Source organism: Ictalurus furcatus, chromosome 19, assembly GCF_023375685.1.
Source record: "Ictalurus furcatus strain D&B chromosome 19, Billie_1.0, whole genome shotgun sequence".
NCBI lineage: Eukaryota > Metazoa > Chordata > Actinopteri > Siluriformes > Ictaluridae > Ictalurus > Ictalurus furcatus.
Window position 1 is genome coordinate 13,954,526 of NC_071273.1, and position 18,380 is coordinate 13,972,905.

The 18,380-nt window shown below is 37.5% G+C and overlaps 2 protein-coding genes across 2 annotated transcripts; both read left to right on the forward strand.

The window, feature by feature from the left end:
• Window positions 1-550: 550 nt before the first annotated feature.
• cct2 (chaperonin containing TCP1, subunit 2 (beta)) lies at window positions 551-10,025 on the forward strand. The gene is made up of 16 exons (XM_053650593.1): window positions 551-654; window positions 3,060-3,134; window positions 4,177-4,242; window positions 4,331-4,442; window positions 4,579-4,655; window positions 5,038-5,150; window positions 5,517-5,719; window positions 5,845-5,945; window positions 6,068-6,195; window positions 6,388-6,491; window positions 6,989-7,108; window positions 7,683-7,811; window positions 8,068-8,171; window positions 9,169-9,268; window positions 9,425-9,566; window positions 9,815-10,025. The coding sequence occupies exons 1-16, from the start codon at window positions 652-654 to the stop codon at window positions 9,843-9,845; spliced, it is 1,608 nt and encodes a 535-aa protein (XP_053506568.1). The 5' UTR covers window positions 551-651; the 3' UTR covers window positions 9,846-10,025.
• A 67-nt stretch (window positions 10,026-10,092) lies between these two features.
• nots (nothepsin) lies at window positions 10,093-18,020 on the forward strand. Its single transcript, XM_053650594.1, has 8 exons — window positions 10,093-11,100; window positions 11,408-11,525; window positions 11,797-11,915; window positions 12,389-12,588; window positions 14,514-14,639; window positions 16,222-16,369; window positions 17,527-17,625; window positions 17,796-18,020. The coding sequence occupies exons 1-8, from the start codon at window positions 10,873-10,875 to the stop codon at window positions 17,982-17,984; spliced, it is 1,227 nt and encodes a 408-aa protein (XP_053506569.1). The 5' UTR covers window positions 10,093-10,872; the 3' UTR covers window positions 17,985-18,020.
• The last annotated feature ends 360 nt before the right edge of the window (window positions 18,021-18,380 follow it).

Genomic DNA, 18,380 nt, shown 5'->3' on the forward strand with positions numbered 1-18,380 from the left:
TTTATGTGAAAGATTTATGACACGGTATCATTTCACTGAGGACGTAAGGCTGGAGCTTTTAATTTGAAGAAGAAGAAAAAAGTCATATCCGTTAGACCGCTTCTTTTTCTTCTTCTTCTTTTTTCCTCCTCCTTCTTCTTCTTTGAGGTTTTACGGCAGCTGGTATCCAAATTGTTACATTACTGCCACCTTCTGTCCTGTATTAAAAACTCCATTTATTTTAGAGTCATCTTTCCAGTCCAGTCTTTCTTTAAAAAAATCAACCAACATTTCCTCCCTCGCTTGTTATCTGAGTATTCTAATAAGCCTTTAATATTGCCCTCGACCCTTCTTACTTCCCGTAACTGAGTCAGCGCTTTATTTTTCCCTACCTATATTCCGCTAAATTCCGCCTTCCCTACTACAATTGGTTGCTAGAGCCTAGTCGTAAGCTTTTTATCCAATGAACACAGAGACTAATTACTACAAGCCAATACATTGCATGAGTTATAATAAGCGTTACCCAATCGTAGTGTAATGGGCGGGGCTTTCCGGAATGTGGGTAGGAAAAAAAATCATACAGCGTCTTTACCATCTTTAGTGTTTGACGCGCTGCAGGTTCCTCTCTTCCCGGTGTGTGTGCGCGGTTTTAAGCCTTAACCTGTAGCAGCCATGGTAAGTGTCTGTTAAAAAGTAATAGATCTAAATATCTAAGTTACATCTGTTGAGGACGGACAGAAATGCGATTAAAGATAGAATACATGTGAGATGTGGGGAATGTAGAGATTTGAATAGCCGACTACACCCTGACTCATTCACGCGCACATGTCGGCCTTCAGCGTAACGTTACCGAGTAACGCTAGCCGTTAGCACCCGAAAACCGGCGTAGAAAGAGAGTTTATAAATATCTGTTTCAGTTTCCTCATTTCCTTTATTTCCATCCTAATCTATTTTATATGCTGCTGTTAAATAGAAATGCAGCTGTGCTGAAGGTTAGCGGCGCAACTAAGGCTAGCTGTCAGTGTCCATTGTGTTAATAATGCAGCGCTAGAGGATTAGCTTAGCCGGTTAGCTACCATGCTAGTCACCATGCTAAGCAGCATGTTTTCTCACTTTTTATCAAGAAAATTTTTGTTGGAGTTTTTCCTGTTTGAGCAGTTAAATTAAAATAAAAAAAGTACTCTTTTGACAAATAATAATTATTTGTCCTGACTTATTAGCGATATTAGCAAAGCAGCTATACTGTGAGCGGCTAACGGAGTTTTCTAGTGGTTTCTATGGGGAAGATGGAACTGGCATACAGTTACCTTGACGTTGGACGTTCGATGTTCGCAGATATGTATAAACTATTAAATCATATATAAAATATGCCATGTATTTCAATACAGAATCTATATACCATACACAATCTATATCATAATTTAAAGCACAATAGGATTTGAAAGGAACGATGTACAGTCATGAAGCCAACTGGAAAGTGTTCATCTAGGTGTCAGGTATGACGCACACCTTTTACATTTTTGTTATTTATTAAAATAAGTTAATAATCATATGTAAATTAGATATGAATTTCACTACAGAATTGGCTCATACACAAAATATGCCATAATTTAAAGCTCAACAGAATTTGAAGGGAATGATGTACAGTCACAAAACTAACTGGAAAGTGTTCATCTAGGTGTCAGTTATCACGCACACCTTTTAGATTTTTGATATTTAACCCTACAATGCATGAACCAAAAAAAACCTTCACGAATGCATAACTGAATCGAATGGTTTTCTTCAAAAAATAGATGTTCTACTAATGAAATAATTAAAAGAACTGATGATCCACGAATGTTTTAATATTTCAAACATTTTTATTTGTAATCCTCATCCCTCCTTACTTCTGTACCATTCTGCTTATTGTGCCCTGAACATGCATCATTATTAGCGTTTTCATCTTCATTTTAACAATTGTCAGGAGTTCATGAGATTAAAATGATTTTTTACACTGGTGTCTTTATATACATGTATATATAAATTTCATTAATAGGACATCTATTTTTTGAAGGAAACCATTCGATCCAGTAAGTGTCATTTTGACCCCCTTTATGCATCCGTGAAGGTTTTTTTGGTTCATGCATTGTAGGGTTAAATATCAAACATCTAAAAGGTGTGCGTCATACCTGACACCTAGATGAACACTTTACGGTTGGTTGTGTGACTGTAAGTCATTCCTTTCAAATGTTATTGAGCTTTAAATAATGGTATACTTTTGTGTATGAGCCCATTCGGTAGTGAAATACATGGCAATATTTATATATGATTTAATAGCTTATTTTGTTAAATATCAAAAATCTATCTCCCATCATTATAATAATTATATTCTTTCTGATAATCACTGAGAGAGAATATTTAGCGTGTAAACTAAAGGCGGAATACGTTCAGAGCAAAAAGAAATGTAGTTTCTTTTCAGGTTTCTTTTCACACATTCCTCCATTATCTCCGGGTTTCACAAAGCGCAAAAATGGATTATGCAGATTTAAGTTTGCACTTTTCTTTTTGGAGTATGATCTCAATATAACTGGTCTTCAGCTAAAACTTATAAAGTTCCAGCTCAAAATAAATAAAATTCCTTGCTACATTTTTTTTTTGAGAAAGCCAGGTAAATAATAACAGGTAGCACATGATAAGCCATAATAGAGGATCATCTTTAGAAGCTATGATGGCTCATATTAAATAAATAAATAAATCCAGTTATTTTTAGGCAGTTATATATTATTAGTCATGCATTTATCAGTGAAAATGCTTTGCACTAAATTAGGCAGACTTTTTAATGGGATCTCGTCCAGCATTTGAGATTTTTGAACACAGATATGAGTCCCACTGAAACGCCCTGTTTATGAAATATAAAGGTGTGTGTATGTATAAAATTGCCTGCTTTGTTTATGTAACCCATATATGCAGTAAACGTTCTGGTTTCTAGATCGACATCGTGGCCGATTTAAAAAATAAATAAATAAAACAAAATCATTGAATTTATGGCGTTGTAGGAACTGCACATTAACTCATGGGAATGTGATTGTGTGTTTTTACAGGCCTCCTTATCAATGGCCCCGGTGAACATCTTTAAACATGGAGCTGATGAGGAGAAAGCTGAGACTGCTCGCCTGGTGAGTACTTTCTGCGTAACTGTAAAATCCTAGTTCATGCGCTATACAGCCAAAGGTTTGTGGACGCCTGAACATAACGACCACATGTGCTTGTTGAGCAGCCCGTTTTTGCTGTAATAATAAGCCCCACTCTTCTGGGAAGGCTTTCCACTAGATTTTGGAGCGTGGCTGAGGCGGTTTGTGTTCATTCAGACACAAGAGCATAAGTGAGGTCAGGTACTGATTTTGGGTGAGGAGGTCTTAGGTGCAATCATCATTCCAGTTTATCACAAAGGTGTTCAGTGGGATTGAGGTGAGGACACTGTGCAGGAAACTCGAGTTCTTCCACTCCAAACTTAACAAATCATGTCTTCATGGAGCTTGTTTTGTGCAGCACAGTGTCATGCTGGAGCAGGTATGGGCCTCTTAGTTCCAGTGAAGGGAAACTAATGCTACAGCATACAAAGCCATCATATACATTTATGTGTTTAAAACTTTGTGGCAACAGTTTGGGGGAAGAACCACATATGGGTGTGATGTTCAGGTGTCCATAAACTTTTGGCCATTTAGCTGTTCAGCTATTGTTTTAGAAGCAGTCGGATGATATTTAACTAACTGAGCTCAGTTGGTTTGTCCCACTGCAGACTTGAATGCCTGTCTGGTATTTGTATTTATTTACCTACTCCCTGTATTTACTGTTTTAACTTGCTAATCAGATACGGGTTGATCAGTATACATCCAGGGCCTGGTCAAAAAACCTGTGTGATTCACTTTGACTGGCTCAGACTGGTCAAGAAAACAGAAACGAGACACACTTGTCAATTTTCTGTGCTAACAGTTGAATGTGACTGCCCCTAATATCTACTGACTATACCTGACACACACACACACACACACACACACAGAGTCTCAGCCTAACTTAACTGTGACTATAACTAAAGCTTTTGTTTTGTTATATAAAGTATTGTTCTGTTATGTAACAGTTAAATATCCTGCTAAAAATGATCAAATCTTTTATGTACACGGAAACAGCTTTGATAACCCTATGCCTGCTTTCTCCTAGTCTTCCTTTATTGGTGCCATTGCTATTGGGGATCTGGTGAAAAGTACACTTGGACCAAAAGGAATGGTATGTAAATGATTCAAAATATTGGCATACTTGTTTTGGGTAACCATATTTCCGTGTTCTTGATCTCAGCTGTTCATATTCTCTGCAGGACAAAATCCTCTTGGGTGGTGGACGTGAGGGATCTGTTACAGTGACCAACGATGGAGCAACAATTCTGAAAGCCATCGGTGTGGACAACCCTGCTGCCAAAGTGCTAGTCGGTGAGTATGGAGTCTATGGATATACAACAGGTTCAAATTGACCTTTTATTCTAGTTTAGTTTACAGCAGGAGCAAAATAAAAAAAACTTTTAGTAGTGTATCATTATAGGCCTCTCAACATTTGTTTTGTTTTCAGATATGTCAAAGGTCCAGGATGATGAGGTTGGAGACGGCACCACTTCTGTCACTGTCCTGGCAGCAGAACTGCTCAGGGTGAGGCATTAACCTGTCGTAATTATAGTTGGCTAATAGATTTCTGAAAAATGTTTAGTCACTTTGCGATCTGGCCGATCTTTTACTAATGGTTGGCTGATGATTCTAGGTTTTTTATTTTTAAGTAGTCCATTTCTTTCCAATTTTTGTAGCTGTTTTAATCTTGAAAAGAGTTAATATTTAATCCATATGAATATTAATGTGCTTGGATTATTATATCGCAAGGCAAACATTAGCAGTAGCGTCTTACTAGTTGAAAAGTTTGATATTCTGTTTCAAAGCCTTTTAAAATTGGGTTTTAAGGTGCCTAGTGATTCCTATCCCTCTGTAATGCCTAAAATCATGGTGGCTCAGTGGTGACTTTGTGTTCATTGTGCACTAGGAAGCGGAGCTGCTGATTGCCAAGAAGATCCATCCTCAGATCATCATCTCGGGCTGGAGGAAGGCCACCCAGGCTGCTCGTGAGGCTCTGAGGGATGCCGCAGTGGACCATGGGTAACATTTAACATCTCAAACATTTTTAATGTTTGCTTTTCTACGGTTGTTTCCATACTTGTTCTATTATAATAATAATAATAATAATAATAATAATAATAATGATACTCTATATATAAAAAAGCCTTTTGTTGCATATGTTATGTTTGAGTCAGAAATGGTGCTCTGCTTGTTTACATTAAGACTTTTTTCATGTATATTGCAAACTTGCTGGAGCTTGGCAACATGTCAATCACATACTCGCCCATGTTTTTCATACATCTGGAAGATTAAAATGCTAGTTAGGTCAGAGCTGAAACATACACCCACCCACCCACCCCCCGAACAAGTTATACAGTGTTCATTAAGTCATCTCTTCATTTACAGTAACGACCAGGTAAAATTCCAGGAGGATCTTTTGAACATCTCCCGCACCACTCTATCATCCAAACTGCTCACTCATCATAAGGATCACTTTGCCAAGCTGGCTGTGCAGGCCGTGCTCCGACTGAAGGGCTCTGGCAACCTGGAGGCCATCCATGTGATTAAGAAGCTGGGAGGCAGCCTAATAGACTCTTACCTGGATGAAGGTCTGAATCTGAATACATTTTTGAGAAACAAGTTCCTGATTTGTATTCAGTTTGGATTTGGCGCTGCAGGTTGTAGGTCTTTATTCGTAGTTTAATACATAAATTAATTCTGTCTATCTTAACAGGATTCCTACTTGACAAGAAGATCGGTGTTAATCAGCCCAAAAGAATCGAGAACGCAAACATCCTCATTGCCAACACCGGCATGGACACAGACAAGATCAAGGTACAGCTTTAACTGTATCTTCCATTGCTCTCGTTTTGTCTGGAAATGCCTTTTACCCCTTTTTCTTTCATGAGAACACACCCATTCATTGTCTCTGTGTGTGTGGGGGGGGATTTCTGTAGATCTTTGGCTCCAGAGTGCGTGTCGACTCAACAGCAAAAGTGGCAGAAATTGAAGGGGCCGAGAAAGAGAAGATGAAGGAGAAAGTTGAGCGAATTCTGAAGCATGGCATTAACTGCTTCATCAATAGGTACAAGGTGTATACTAGACACACACAATTCACCTAGGTCTTTTGACCACTGAAAAGAAAGTATTTCAGTAGGCAGGATCTGATTTGACATCTAGTATTTTTATATTAAAAGATTAAGAGATTTTATGGCATTTGAAAACAGTGTGATTGCGAGGTGAATTTAAATTCATAGAAATTTCCTCTCATCTCCAGACAGCTGATCTATAACTACCCTGAGCAGCTTTTTGCTTCTGCTGGCGTCATGGCCATCGAACATGCTGACTTTGCTGGAGTGGAGCGACTGGCGTTGGTCACGGGTATGTGGATAAAGGACTGCACGATTGTGGAGAGTGCCTTAATTAAGATCCGCCCTTACCAAAATAAAAAATACAGCTCAGAAAGATACAAAAAGACTATGGCTCTCTCAAAGACAAGAGTCAAAATCCTAAGTTATAGTATTAGAATTGAGGTGATAGGACTTGGTCTTGCAATCCCTTATTGGCATTCGCCTGAGTGTGGGGAGGTGGAGGAATAAATGTTTCATTGGGGCCATCAGGTGGTCCCCCTCTTTCATTGGTGTTTCATCGATAGGCCCACGACACCACTAGAGGGCTCAAAAGTTTCGAGATAAGAGATTACCATTAGATAAATGAAACACAAGGGCTAAACACAATTAATAATGTTAATGGAATTAGCACTGTCATGAATTAGTCAAACAAACAAACAGGTGAATATCATTGTTTTTGTTTTGGCAAGCAGGATAAGGAATTGTCTCCTGCTTTTGCTGTTAACACTGGATTGTTTCCTTTTTCAGGAGGGGAGATCACGTCCACCTTTGACCACCCTGAGCTGGTAAAGCTGGGTCACTGCAAACTCATTGAAGAGGTGATGATCGGAGAGGACACTCTCATTCATTTCTCTGGAGTGGACATGGGTAAACATCTACACAGACTCTGCCCACATTCTGCTGAATGCATTATTTATTAGGGTTCTGTTCTTCTTTTATTATATTTATTTATTTATTTTTCTGCCACAACAAGAGTATGTTTGAATTTCCACTCTTACGTTGTCAGAGTACTAGTTTGTAATCTGGGATGTCTGCAGTCATTTAACACAACAGTGCAAATAGCAGCTTGGCCTGAAAAGACTTATACAAAACAAGCACCACGTCATTTGTAAGAGCAGATGTCATGAGTGTGGTTATGGTGGAAATTAAAGGAGCAGTTTGTAATGTTTCATGCCTGAAAAGTGAACATGAACAGTAAAAACTGCTTTGAGTTGGCTTTTCAGGAAATTTGGGTTTTTTGAAGCTGTGCATAAAATGATGTATATTTGAAATTATTCCAGTTTTAGAAACACTTGGACATTACGTTAAACATCTTTTTAAATCTCATTGACTCTTTAATGCCAGTACCTAAATTCCTTAACAATCTCTCCATATGTGGGTATCATTTAACTCTGCGCAGAGTCTATAGGTGGAACATAATTGTATGTGTGTGTCTTGTAAGGTGAGGCCTGCACTATTGTTCTGCGTGGAGCAACAAAGCAGATTCTGGACGAGGCTGAACGTTCTCTCCATGATGCTTTGTGTGTGTTGGCTCAGACCATTAAAGAGACTCGCACAGTCTATGGTGGAGGTATGTGGAGATCTTGATCGTACCAGTTTACTTAGTTTCTCCTTCCTTTTCTTGCTGTGAATTCATTCTGATTGCAGATTCAAGGTGAACTGTTTATATTTACCTTAAACTCAGCAAAACGGTTTTAGATGCCTGGTACGTGGAAATTAAATCAAATTCACGTGTTACTATGAAACAAGATTTATGTAAAGTTTTCAAGAATTTGATCAGTTTGTCGGGGGGAGAAAAAACTTCTCAAAACTTGTCACTCCCATAGGTTGTTCAGAGATGTTGATGGCTAAAGTAGTGACAGACTTGGCCAGCAGGACCCCAGGAAAAGAAGCCGTGGCTATGGAGTCTTTCGCCAAAGCTCTGAGAATGGTGAGAGATAATTACTGGGCTCTGTACCACAGAGTCACACTCTGGGATTTGTGAAGTCATTTGTTTTTCATTCAGAAGTATATAAAATGTATTTGTTTGAGAGATACTTTTAACCAAAGTGGATATAACTGAGAGCGGATACGGTGCAAACAGTTCAAGTTACAGGATGTAAGATTTTTGAATTTCTATCCCCTGGCGGAAAGATTTAATACAAGCTACTTGTGGAAGAGCATCTCAGGAACATTATATTATAAAGTATTCTTTGTCCCCTAACGATTTAAAAAAAAAATTTTTTTTACTGATCTAACAAACGTTCAGATGCCTGATCTTGAAATTCTTTGTCATGTACTATCGGTCAAAAGTTTAGACACACTCATTATTTATTTTTATTTTCACATTTTAAAATAATAATAGTCATCGAAACTCTGGAATAACACAATTGGGAATTATGTTGTCATAAAAAAAAAATCCAAAATAAATAAAAATGATTTAATATTTTAGCATCTTCAAAGTAGATGCCCTTTTTGCCTAGAATTTCCAGAAATGTATTCTTGGAATTTTCTCATCCGATTTCTCATCTCCCTGAGATGCTTTTAAACAGTATTAAAGGAGTTCCCACTGACGCTGGACACTTATTGGCTGCTTTTCGGAATATTTTGCTCCAAGTCATGCGTTTAAAAAAAACAAAAAAAAAAGAAAGAATTATTTATAAATAAAGTGTTAGTTTTCTAATGAAAGAAATGAATATGTTTGCATAATTATATTTTTGTCTGCAACACAGATTTGAATCATTTAATCATACACCTTCAGATCAAAAGATTTTTAAGATTATGAGAAACATTTCAGCCGAGTGTCTCCAAACTTTTGACCGGTAGCGTATAACATTTCTAGTTTAGGGAATGTTTGTGCAAGATGTGATTAGTTTATATGGCTTGATATGTGCTGGTGTTTTAAATTCCAACTACCGATGAATCTAATGAACACGTTTTTATCCTAGCTGCCGACTATAATTGCGGATAATGCAGGTTATGACAGTGCAGACCTCGTGGCTCAACTGAGAGCAGCTCACCAGGAGAATAAGATCACTTTCGGCCTGGGTGAGTTCTGGGACGGTATCACACAAACATGTAGTGGTCAGGTTTTATAGCCAAAAAAACCCGTCTGACTTAGCTGTTTTGTTTTTTCTTGTGCCAGTCAATCAATTATACATTGTCTTTAAGCTCCTTCTGACCTTTAACCCTGCTGTGCCTCAGACATGATGCGGGGCACAATTGGTGACATGGCTGAGCTGGGCATCACAGAGAGCTTCCAGGTGAAGAGGCAGGTACTGCTAAGTGCCGCTGAGGCAGCTGAAATGATTCTACGTGTTGACAATATCATCAAGGCTGCACCAAGGTAAGTTAAAACTGCTCACATAATTTAGCTCTGTTGTGGAGAATCTTGGACTAGTGCTCAGTTACTTGAGTCAATGATTGTTACCATGGAAACAAACCTCTCGCTCTGGCTGACTCACGTTCTCACTTAATTAGCCAGATTTAGCTTCACGTGCTGAAACTCTCCCACAGCTTGTCGAAGGTTGTGAGTTCACTGAGTGTGTCTGAGACAATATGTTATGACTCACCAACTGCAATATTTTCTTCCAGAAAACGAGTACCAGATCACCACCCATGTTAGGAGAACCGAAGAGTGCGGGAAGCAGCCTATGTATTTATTACCTGCAATGGCCTCCTTCTTTAGTTCTCATGTTATTGTGTATCACAGTTAGCACTGCAGAGGCTGTCTGTGTCCTGCCGCTATTCAAACATGGCAGTGTGGCTTTCTTTGTTTACTCAGTAATAAAACTTTCAAACCTGATTTTTGTCCGTTGTCGTCTTTCACCCATTTTAGTTGTACTGACAGCTGGTACAGCAATGTAGTAAAATTACTCTTCTCTGAAATGTTGCCTTAAGTTACTTAATATGACATTAAACAGAAGTTGTATTTGAGCTGCATTGGTGTGTTAACATTGAGTGTCATGTTTAACTAAGCCAAATACAGCGTGCAAAGCCATGGCAAACTTAGTTTAGACCAAAAAAATTGTATCTACATGAATACACAATGATTTTAGTGAATAATTACTGTTTTATTTTTTGTAATCTTGTTTGTAAATGGTAAGATTGGTTCTGTGTTCAAAAATCTCTTTAAAAAAAAAAAATCAAATGGCGCACACTTTGACAATTTGTGTCTAGACAAAACTAGTGACTCGTCTAATAGAGCTCTTTTGCATTTTAATATCTTCCTTTTTTTTATTATTGAATAATTCCTTTGTGTGTCCTGTTTAAGTAAGCAGAATACAGTGTTCAAGGTCATGGCAACCTGAAATCAGTCCAGCATTTATTTAACACTGTTGAGATTGGTTGGCGAAGACGAGTGATTGATTCGAAGCTGAGCAAAGGTCTGTTGTTTCAACTTTTCTGTATGAAAGCATCATCGTAAGACCTGCTAACAGACACGTGGATGCTGTCGAGTAATGAAGATGAAGCGAATTCTGCTCCTGCTGCTCTGTTCTCTGTGCTTTGTTCATGGCCTTGTGAGGTAAGAGAATATTCAAGAATGGCTGTGTAGTGATTTAAGAGGCTGAAGTTAAGGACTTGTGCATAACATAGTCATGGGGTACAAAAAAAAAACAACGAAATAAGATTGATCCTCAAAGTTATGGCTAATGTTTAATATTAACTCAATTTTGCTTGATACATATTTGAAACCAAGGGTGCCTCTGATGAAGATGTCCCCTCTAAGGAGTCATTTAAGAGCAACTAACCAGCTGCAGGAATTTCTGAAAGATCACCAGCTGGATGCTTTCTCTCGCCGCTATGCCCAGTGTTACCCTTCCAACTTAGCGTCTCTCAAACCAGGCAAAGCAGTAGTGAGGCTCTTCAACTTCATGGATGTGAGTGCTTTTAAACAGTGCAAGATTACTTCTGTAGTTGACATAATGTATAACAAGTCGTCATGGGCTCATTTTCCAAAAAGTACTTTACAGTAAAGATGATCTAACATGGAGTTTATACATTCAACTGAAGGGAGATGCATTAAGTTTGCCATTATAACATATACATTATGACCACCAGTGACCGGTCCACACTGAGTTATTGGGCTACAAATGCTTATACTTGGGTTAAGCATTGCATTCTCGTGTACATGTCCACTTCAGGCCAGTATAACTAAGCACATATGTTGGATGGTATGTTGTGAAGGCAGAGTACTATGGACAGATCAGTCTGGGAACCCCAGAGCAGAACTTCACTGTGGTATTTGACACCGGATCTGCTGATTTGTGGGTGCCTTCGTCTTACTGTGTCAGTCAAGCGTGTGGTAATGTACACATTTCTGCTTGTTTCAAAATGAACGATAAACATTTTTTAAAGTTTCATGTCAAATTTATGTTAATGATTATCCCAATTTTTTAAGATTAGTATTGGTAATATCACTTTTTTTGTACTGTTAGTTTGTTATATTTCATGCTGTAATGTATGCACAGCTAGACAGCTCATTGTCTCTTTTGGCCAAATCTGCCCACATTTTTTTTTATGCTAGTGACCTGGGATTTATGGTCACTGGTCACTGTGTTCCTCTCTTGGCACAGCTGCACATCACAAGTTCAAGGCTGTGGAGTCGAGCACCTACGTTCACGATGGCCGAATCTTTGGCATTCACTATGACTCTGGACACCTACTGGGCGTGACTGCTAAAGATACCCTGAGGGTAAAGCCACAGACACTGCAGACTGGAAGCTAATAAATTAGGCCTGTTCACTCTGCTGTACTCTTCTGTCCATAAGAAAATAGACGTTTCAGTTAAGAATTGCGTTAATATGATTTATGACTGGGGCATTTCTGTTTGTGGGATCTGTCATTGTCTCCTCCCTCAATGGTTAAAAAAAATCAAAACAAAACACGTTATTTTAACAGGGAATAAAAGTAAATATCAAACCACTAAACATGATGTAATTTTGGAATGTGACCTGATATCGAATAAAAATTCAACCTCAGCAAATGCCAAACATCTTTATCCATGGTACACTTCTGATGGCACCCAGACGACCCTTTACTGTACAGTATCTACTCTATAATATATATACTTTAATTTATTTAGTCTGTTTTTTGTTGTTCAGTCCATAATGTTGTTGTGTACCTCTGCTGAGCTTGTGTGTTTTGTAATGGTGCCATGTTGTGTAGGTGGGCTCTATGGTTCTGCCGGATCAGGTGTTTGGGGAGTCGGTGTACGAGCCAGGCATGTCATTTGTCATGAGCAAGTTCGATGGAGTTTTGGGCCTCAGTTACCCATCGCTGGCTGAGGAGCATGGAGAACCAGTATTTGACAACATGATGAACCAGAAGAAACTGGAAAAGCCCATGTTCTCCTTCTACCTCAGCAAGTGAGCATGGACATGCAGCAACAAAAGAAACTGGGGCAGTGTAGTAGAGACTAATTATTTAAACTGTAGTGAAATCAAAGACCATTTCAAGGTACCAAATACTGGTAAACTATTTTATTTGCCCCGTATGGCTATTTGTAACATTTTATGACATTGGTATTTGATTTTACTTGATTCTGATATTAATTACTATGATAATAATGGCTTAAACATTGCTGAATAACTCTCCCCCCATTTTAAAAATGTTTATTTATTAATTTTTTTATTTAAAATAAAAGATTATACCATATTATTAAGATTATACTACAGTGATATTGAATTCTGCAGTCTTGGTGAGGTGATTAATTTTATAACAGCATGGCTCTGGCAATAGTGCCAACTTGAAAGCAAATCACAGGTATACAGTGCTTTGAAAATTTTTCTTTGAAAATTTTCTTCTGTTTTTGTGTACATCTCATACTAAATAGCATTAGATCTTCAAACATAATACAACATAAAACAAAGACAATCTGAGTAAACACACAATACAGTTATTTATTTATTTTTTAATTGAAGCAAAAAAAAGTTATGAAAACACCGATCACCAGTGTGAAAAGCTAATTGTCCCCTTATATGTCAAACCTGGTAGCAGCAATAACTGCAACCAAATGCTTCTGATAACTGGAGATCAGTCTTTCACTTACTTCTTGGACTAGGATTTACCTCCTATATGCTTTGGATCATTGTCTTGCTGTAACAGGACCCCTTCTTCCAAACAGTTCCCCTTTTGACTCATCAGTCCACAGAACACTCTCCCAAAAGTTCTGAGGATCTTCAATGTCTGTTTTGGCAAAATTCAGATTTTTTGCCCAGTGTCTTTCTGATATTGGAGTCAGTGACCTTTATTCATGCAAGAGAGGCCTGTAGTTCCTTCGATGTTGTCCTTGGCTCTTTTGTGACTTCCTGGATGAATCGTTGCTGTGCTGTTGGAGGAATTGTGGAATGTCGGCCACTTCTGGGAAGGTTCGCTACAGTGCAGAGTTTTTCTATTTGGAGATAATGGCTCTCACTGTGGTTCTCTGGAGTCCCAGAGCCTTTGAAATGGCTTTATAACCCTTCCCAGACTGATGTATTTCAATCACCTTCCTCATCATTTCAGAAATTTCTTTCAACTTTGGCTCAGTGTGTTACTGGGTAAGACCTTTTAACCATCTTCAAGTGTTGATTTGATTGAACAGGGTTTGCAGTAATCAGGCCTAGTTGTGTCTGGTCCAGCTGAACCCCATTATGATTGCAGTTTCATAGATTACTATGAAGTAACTATAGGGGCAAATACATTTTCACACAGGCCCAGTTGGTATTGAATTTTTCACAGCACTTAATGCACTTGTTCTAATACATTGGTTTAATTTCTATAGTAACCACTTATTCACAGGGTCTTGTATGGTCGATGCTCCAGGTAATCTAATAATAAATGGATTACAAAAAACTCATTATTTAACAAACAAACAAAATGTATAATTGAAGTTTTCTGTTAGGAGATGTTTAGATACCATTTATGTCTCAGGAGTAAGTGCTTTGTAATGGTTAATACGTTTTCCATCATAAGTCTTGATAGGGGTCGTTGTGAGTTCCAGTTTCTCAGTAACATGACAAACTATGTTTTTGTCTTATTAACGTTGAGAGAGTGAAAAAAGAGAAGCCGATGAGGGAGTGAATGTTTATAGCTGCAATAAGAGATAACAAGAACTAATGTGTGTCTGTTCCACAACAATAATAAATAAAAAGAAATTAAGAAAATAAAACACTTCAGGACATGCTGTTATTGGAAATAATGCACTTCGGGTTGGGTAGGGGTAAAGTTGTCCAGATGTCTGTTGTCTAGATCAAACCTCAGACCCCACAGACTCACTAGATGATTGTGATCTGTGGATTGTGTTTTGCAGGAATAGCAGAAGTACTAATCTGGGAGGAGAACTGTTGCTGGGAGGTATGGATGAAGAGCTCTTCATTCGTCCCATTAACTGGCTCCCAATTACTCTAAATGGCTACTGGCAGATCAAAGTAGACGCGTAAGTTCACTGTTGTTTAGACTGTCCTTTACACAGAATATTCTACATAAGTTACTGATTTGCTACTATATATGATGTGTGTGTGTATATATATATATATATATATATATATATATATATATATATATATATATATATATATATATAAAATGTGTGTGTGTGTGTGTGTTCTTTGTGTTATTGTTTCTGTGTTAACAACTAATTAACAGGGATTTGTAACCTATGCCTGATGATAATGTGAAGCCTATAATCTAAACCTAATAATAAACTGTTTTGGGTTTTTTTTCGCTTGTTATTTAAGAAAGAAAAAAGTATAGCATTATTGCTATGGACATGCTTTATGTAATAAGATGTTTATTTAAAACAGATGTATTCTTAGGTGTCATAATTTTATAACAGTTTCTAAGTTACAGGACCATGGTTACTTTGCACTTTGCAACATGAAAAGGCTGCATTTATTTAATGGCTTATAAATGGTTAAAAGTGTGATACATCAGTTATTAATAACAAGAATTGTAATCACTGGTAAATTGGTTTAGTATAAGAACAATAAAACACTTAATAAAACACGCTGTTATTGGAAAATAATCAACTCTCATCATGATCAGTGTTATTCATCATGAATATACTCATCATACAAAAATGTAATCCACTACAGATTACTAATTAGTGCTTTAAAACTGTAGTCTGATTACTGCATGTAAAAAGTAATCAGATTACTAATCATGACACTTGCCTCGGGTGTTGTCACTGTTTGTAGGACTACCAGACCGATAAATTATAAATCTTTTCTGACTAGGCTAATTTGGTGTCACTAACCAAGGGGAGGCACAATTAAGATATCATTGTATGGGTTTAGCTGCTACAGAGACATACGAAGTACATTATCTTTCCTTATGCTCTGCTAATATCATGTTCACGTAAACTGGAATTCATATGGACATTTACACACCTTGTTTTCCTGCTCAGCATGAGAGGGTGTTACGGTTTCAGTTTCAAACCCCTTACTGCTTTAAAAATGAAATCTTCGTATATCCGTTTTTCCTCACACTGATTGTGTGAGCTAGCGTTTGGCAATACTGAGATCTGTCAGCCAATAAGACACGAGTATTTCCCCGTATTTTACTGTAAACCCTATTGGTCTCGCCTCCGTACAATGAAGATACAAATTTTTGACGATCTTCTTTTACTGACGATCAGTTGCGTAGTGTCAAACCACTCCAAGTGGAGAATTATTCGGGGCTAAAGAAAAAATCTTCGGGGCAAAAAATGATTTATTTTAAAAACGGATTTTACGTAATATTGTTTTCTTAACAATAAATTTGTAACACAAGTAATGTAATTGTATTGGCATCAGTAACTGTAATCCAAATACATAAATTTAAAATGTAACGCGTTACATTACTACGTTATCAGAAAAAGTCATGATTACAGTAACGTGTTCTTTGTAGCATGTTATACCCAACTTCCATCATGATTGATCTTTTCCTATAAGAGCATGCCCCATCATGTTTGATTCCTTACCTAACGCACTATATGCCACTATACATCAGCACTGAATTTTTTCCCCATTTGTTTTTAGAGTCAAGGTTCAAGGAAGTGCTACCTTCTGTCATTCTCGCAGTTGCCAGGCGATTGTTGACACAGGAACGACTCTCATCACTGGGCCGACAGCGTACATCCTGACCCTTCAGCAGCTCATTGGAGCTACGCTTACTCCCATAGGAGAGGTGATAATTACTTCAGATTAAAGGATGCATTTTTTTTTCTTTAGGTTTACAATTTAACACCATGCCATGTGCTCTTCAAAATACATCTATAAGTGGTCAAAAACAAACCTGCCTTAAATCATCATGTATGGTGTGTGCAACCTTTTTTGCTTTCTCCACTGTGAAGTACAGGTCATTTTGTGAAGGTGAGTCTGTGTGTTAATGTGGAGAGAGGTTCAACATTGTGAAACCATCTTAGCAAGCTGTTTGAATGGAAAATGTTATATGATATTAAAATAGTGATTTGCTGTAAGCGTCTGTCAGTCAGCGATGTCTTTGCATATATAGACGTTTTGTGTCTTTTTGTGTGCTGGCATCTTAGGAGAGAATGAGCACATGACCTATAGCCTATAATGCTGCATTGTGTTTTTTTTTGTTGCTCTTTCCTACATCAGTATGAGCAGCAAGATCAAACAGCATATTTTCTGAAGAAAATACACCAACATAAACTATAGATTTTAAAAATAAATAAATAATGAGTGCACTGGTCTGGTAATTATACAATTATAACCTGGCACTGTTGAGTTCTTGAATCTAGTCATCAGGTGTTATACTTCAGTGACAATTGTTCCAGCTATAATTACAGGTTTATATTAATGCACTCATTCTGGCACACAATTGTTTCTATTGTTCATTCACAGTGACTCATATGATAGACACTACATAATCTAATCTAATAATAAACAGATTAAAAGGAGATGTTTTTAACATTTATAGAAAAAGTCTTGGGCGTCAGTGCTTTGCAGTGGTCAAGGGGATTTTCTCAGGAATATCACAGTCTGCAATTTAGTGTCTCATTAATCTAAACGTACTAGTTTTGTGGACATTCCACAGCATTAAATGTAACTATAAATGGATAAAAAGTATGATGTGTCATTCTTTAAATAAATGTAAAAACAATCGAATTGTTGACCAACTGCTGTGGTATATGAGAAATGAAACACTTCAGGGCATGCTGTTATAGGAAAATAATCAACTTTAGATAACAACTTTGGTAACAGGAGCGTCAAACCACCCTGTTGTTGATTCTTTTATTATAACAGCGCACCCCATGGTGTTTTATTCCTTACATAGCTAACACATCATTCACATCAATGTAAACATGTTTTGGATTACAGTTTCAGGTTGACTGCAAAAGGATCAGCAGTTTGCCCGTGGTGTCTTTTGTACTTAATGGAGTGGAGTATTCCCTCACTGCAGATGACTACATCCGCAAAGTGAGTGTATATACACGCACACACACACACGCACACACACACACACACACACACACACACACACACACACTATCCCAAGAGATATAGCATACAGCACAATGCCATACATTGTACATGCATACATGATGCAAACATTTAGTATTAAAATTCTCTCTTTTCCCCCTGTGTAGGATAAAATAAATAAAGAAGACGTTTGTATAAGTGGCTTTCAAGTGATGGATATCGCGTCTCCATTCGGTCCTGTCTGGATTCTTGGGGACATTTTCCTCTCACAGGTTTACAGTATCTTTGACAGGGGTCAGAACCGAGTTGGCTTTGCTCGACTCTCTGACAAGGTCAAAAGTCTCCCTACTCAGTAACAGTGGGAGTCAGGCTCCCTCACTTCCTGGTTCTGAAGAGCATGACACTGAAACATTTAATCATTAACATCTTGCATTTGAGTGCTATGTTATTTCACAACTTTAAGAAGCAGAGTGATTGACATTTACGACATTTTGTGATGATAATGACTAATTAAACTAATGTCTAATCTCCCAGCATCTTTCAATGAGTCTAGACAGTTTAATTGTAGTTACTGAATAATTCATAGTAGTTATTGAATAATATGCTTTAAGATGACTAACTGAATAATAAGGAGTTTATGTTTAAGCTATATCACATGGTTTGAGGAATTTCTGTCCATTTTACGAGACTCAGTTTCATAAATGTAGTTGGATATAATTAGAGCTGCAACAACTAATCGATAATAATTGATT

What these genes read in the sequence shown, in the direction of transcription:
- cct2 (XM_053650593.1), top strand. An exon ending in ATTAACTGCTTCATCAATAG is followed by an intron (nt 6,196 to 6,387) that starts GTACAAGGTGTA and finishes TCTCATCTCCAG; the next exon opens with ACAGCTGATCTATAACTACC. An exon ending in GCGACTGGCGTTGGTCACGG is followed by an intron (nt 6,492 to 6,988) that starts GTATGTGGATAA and finishes TTCCTTTTTCAG; the next exon opens with GAGGGGAGATCACGTCCACC.
- nots (XM_053650594.1), top strand. Translation starts at nt 10,873, where the DNA reads ATGTTTAATATTAACTCAATTTTGCTTGATACATATTTGAAACCAAGG. An exon ending in GGCTCTTCAACTTCATGGAT is followed by an intron (nt 11,101 to 11,407) that starts GTGAGTGCTTTT and finishes TATGTTGTGAAG; the next exon opens with GCAGAGTACTATGGACAGAT. An exon ending in TTCTCCTTCTACCTCAGCAA is followed by an intron (nt 12,589 to 14,513) that starts GTGAGCATGGAC and finishes TGTGTTTTGCAG; the next exon opens with GAATAGCAGAAGTACTAATC.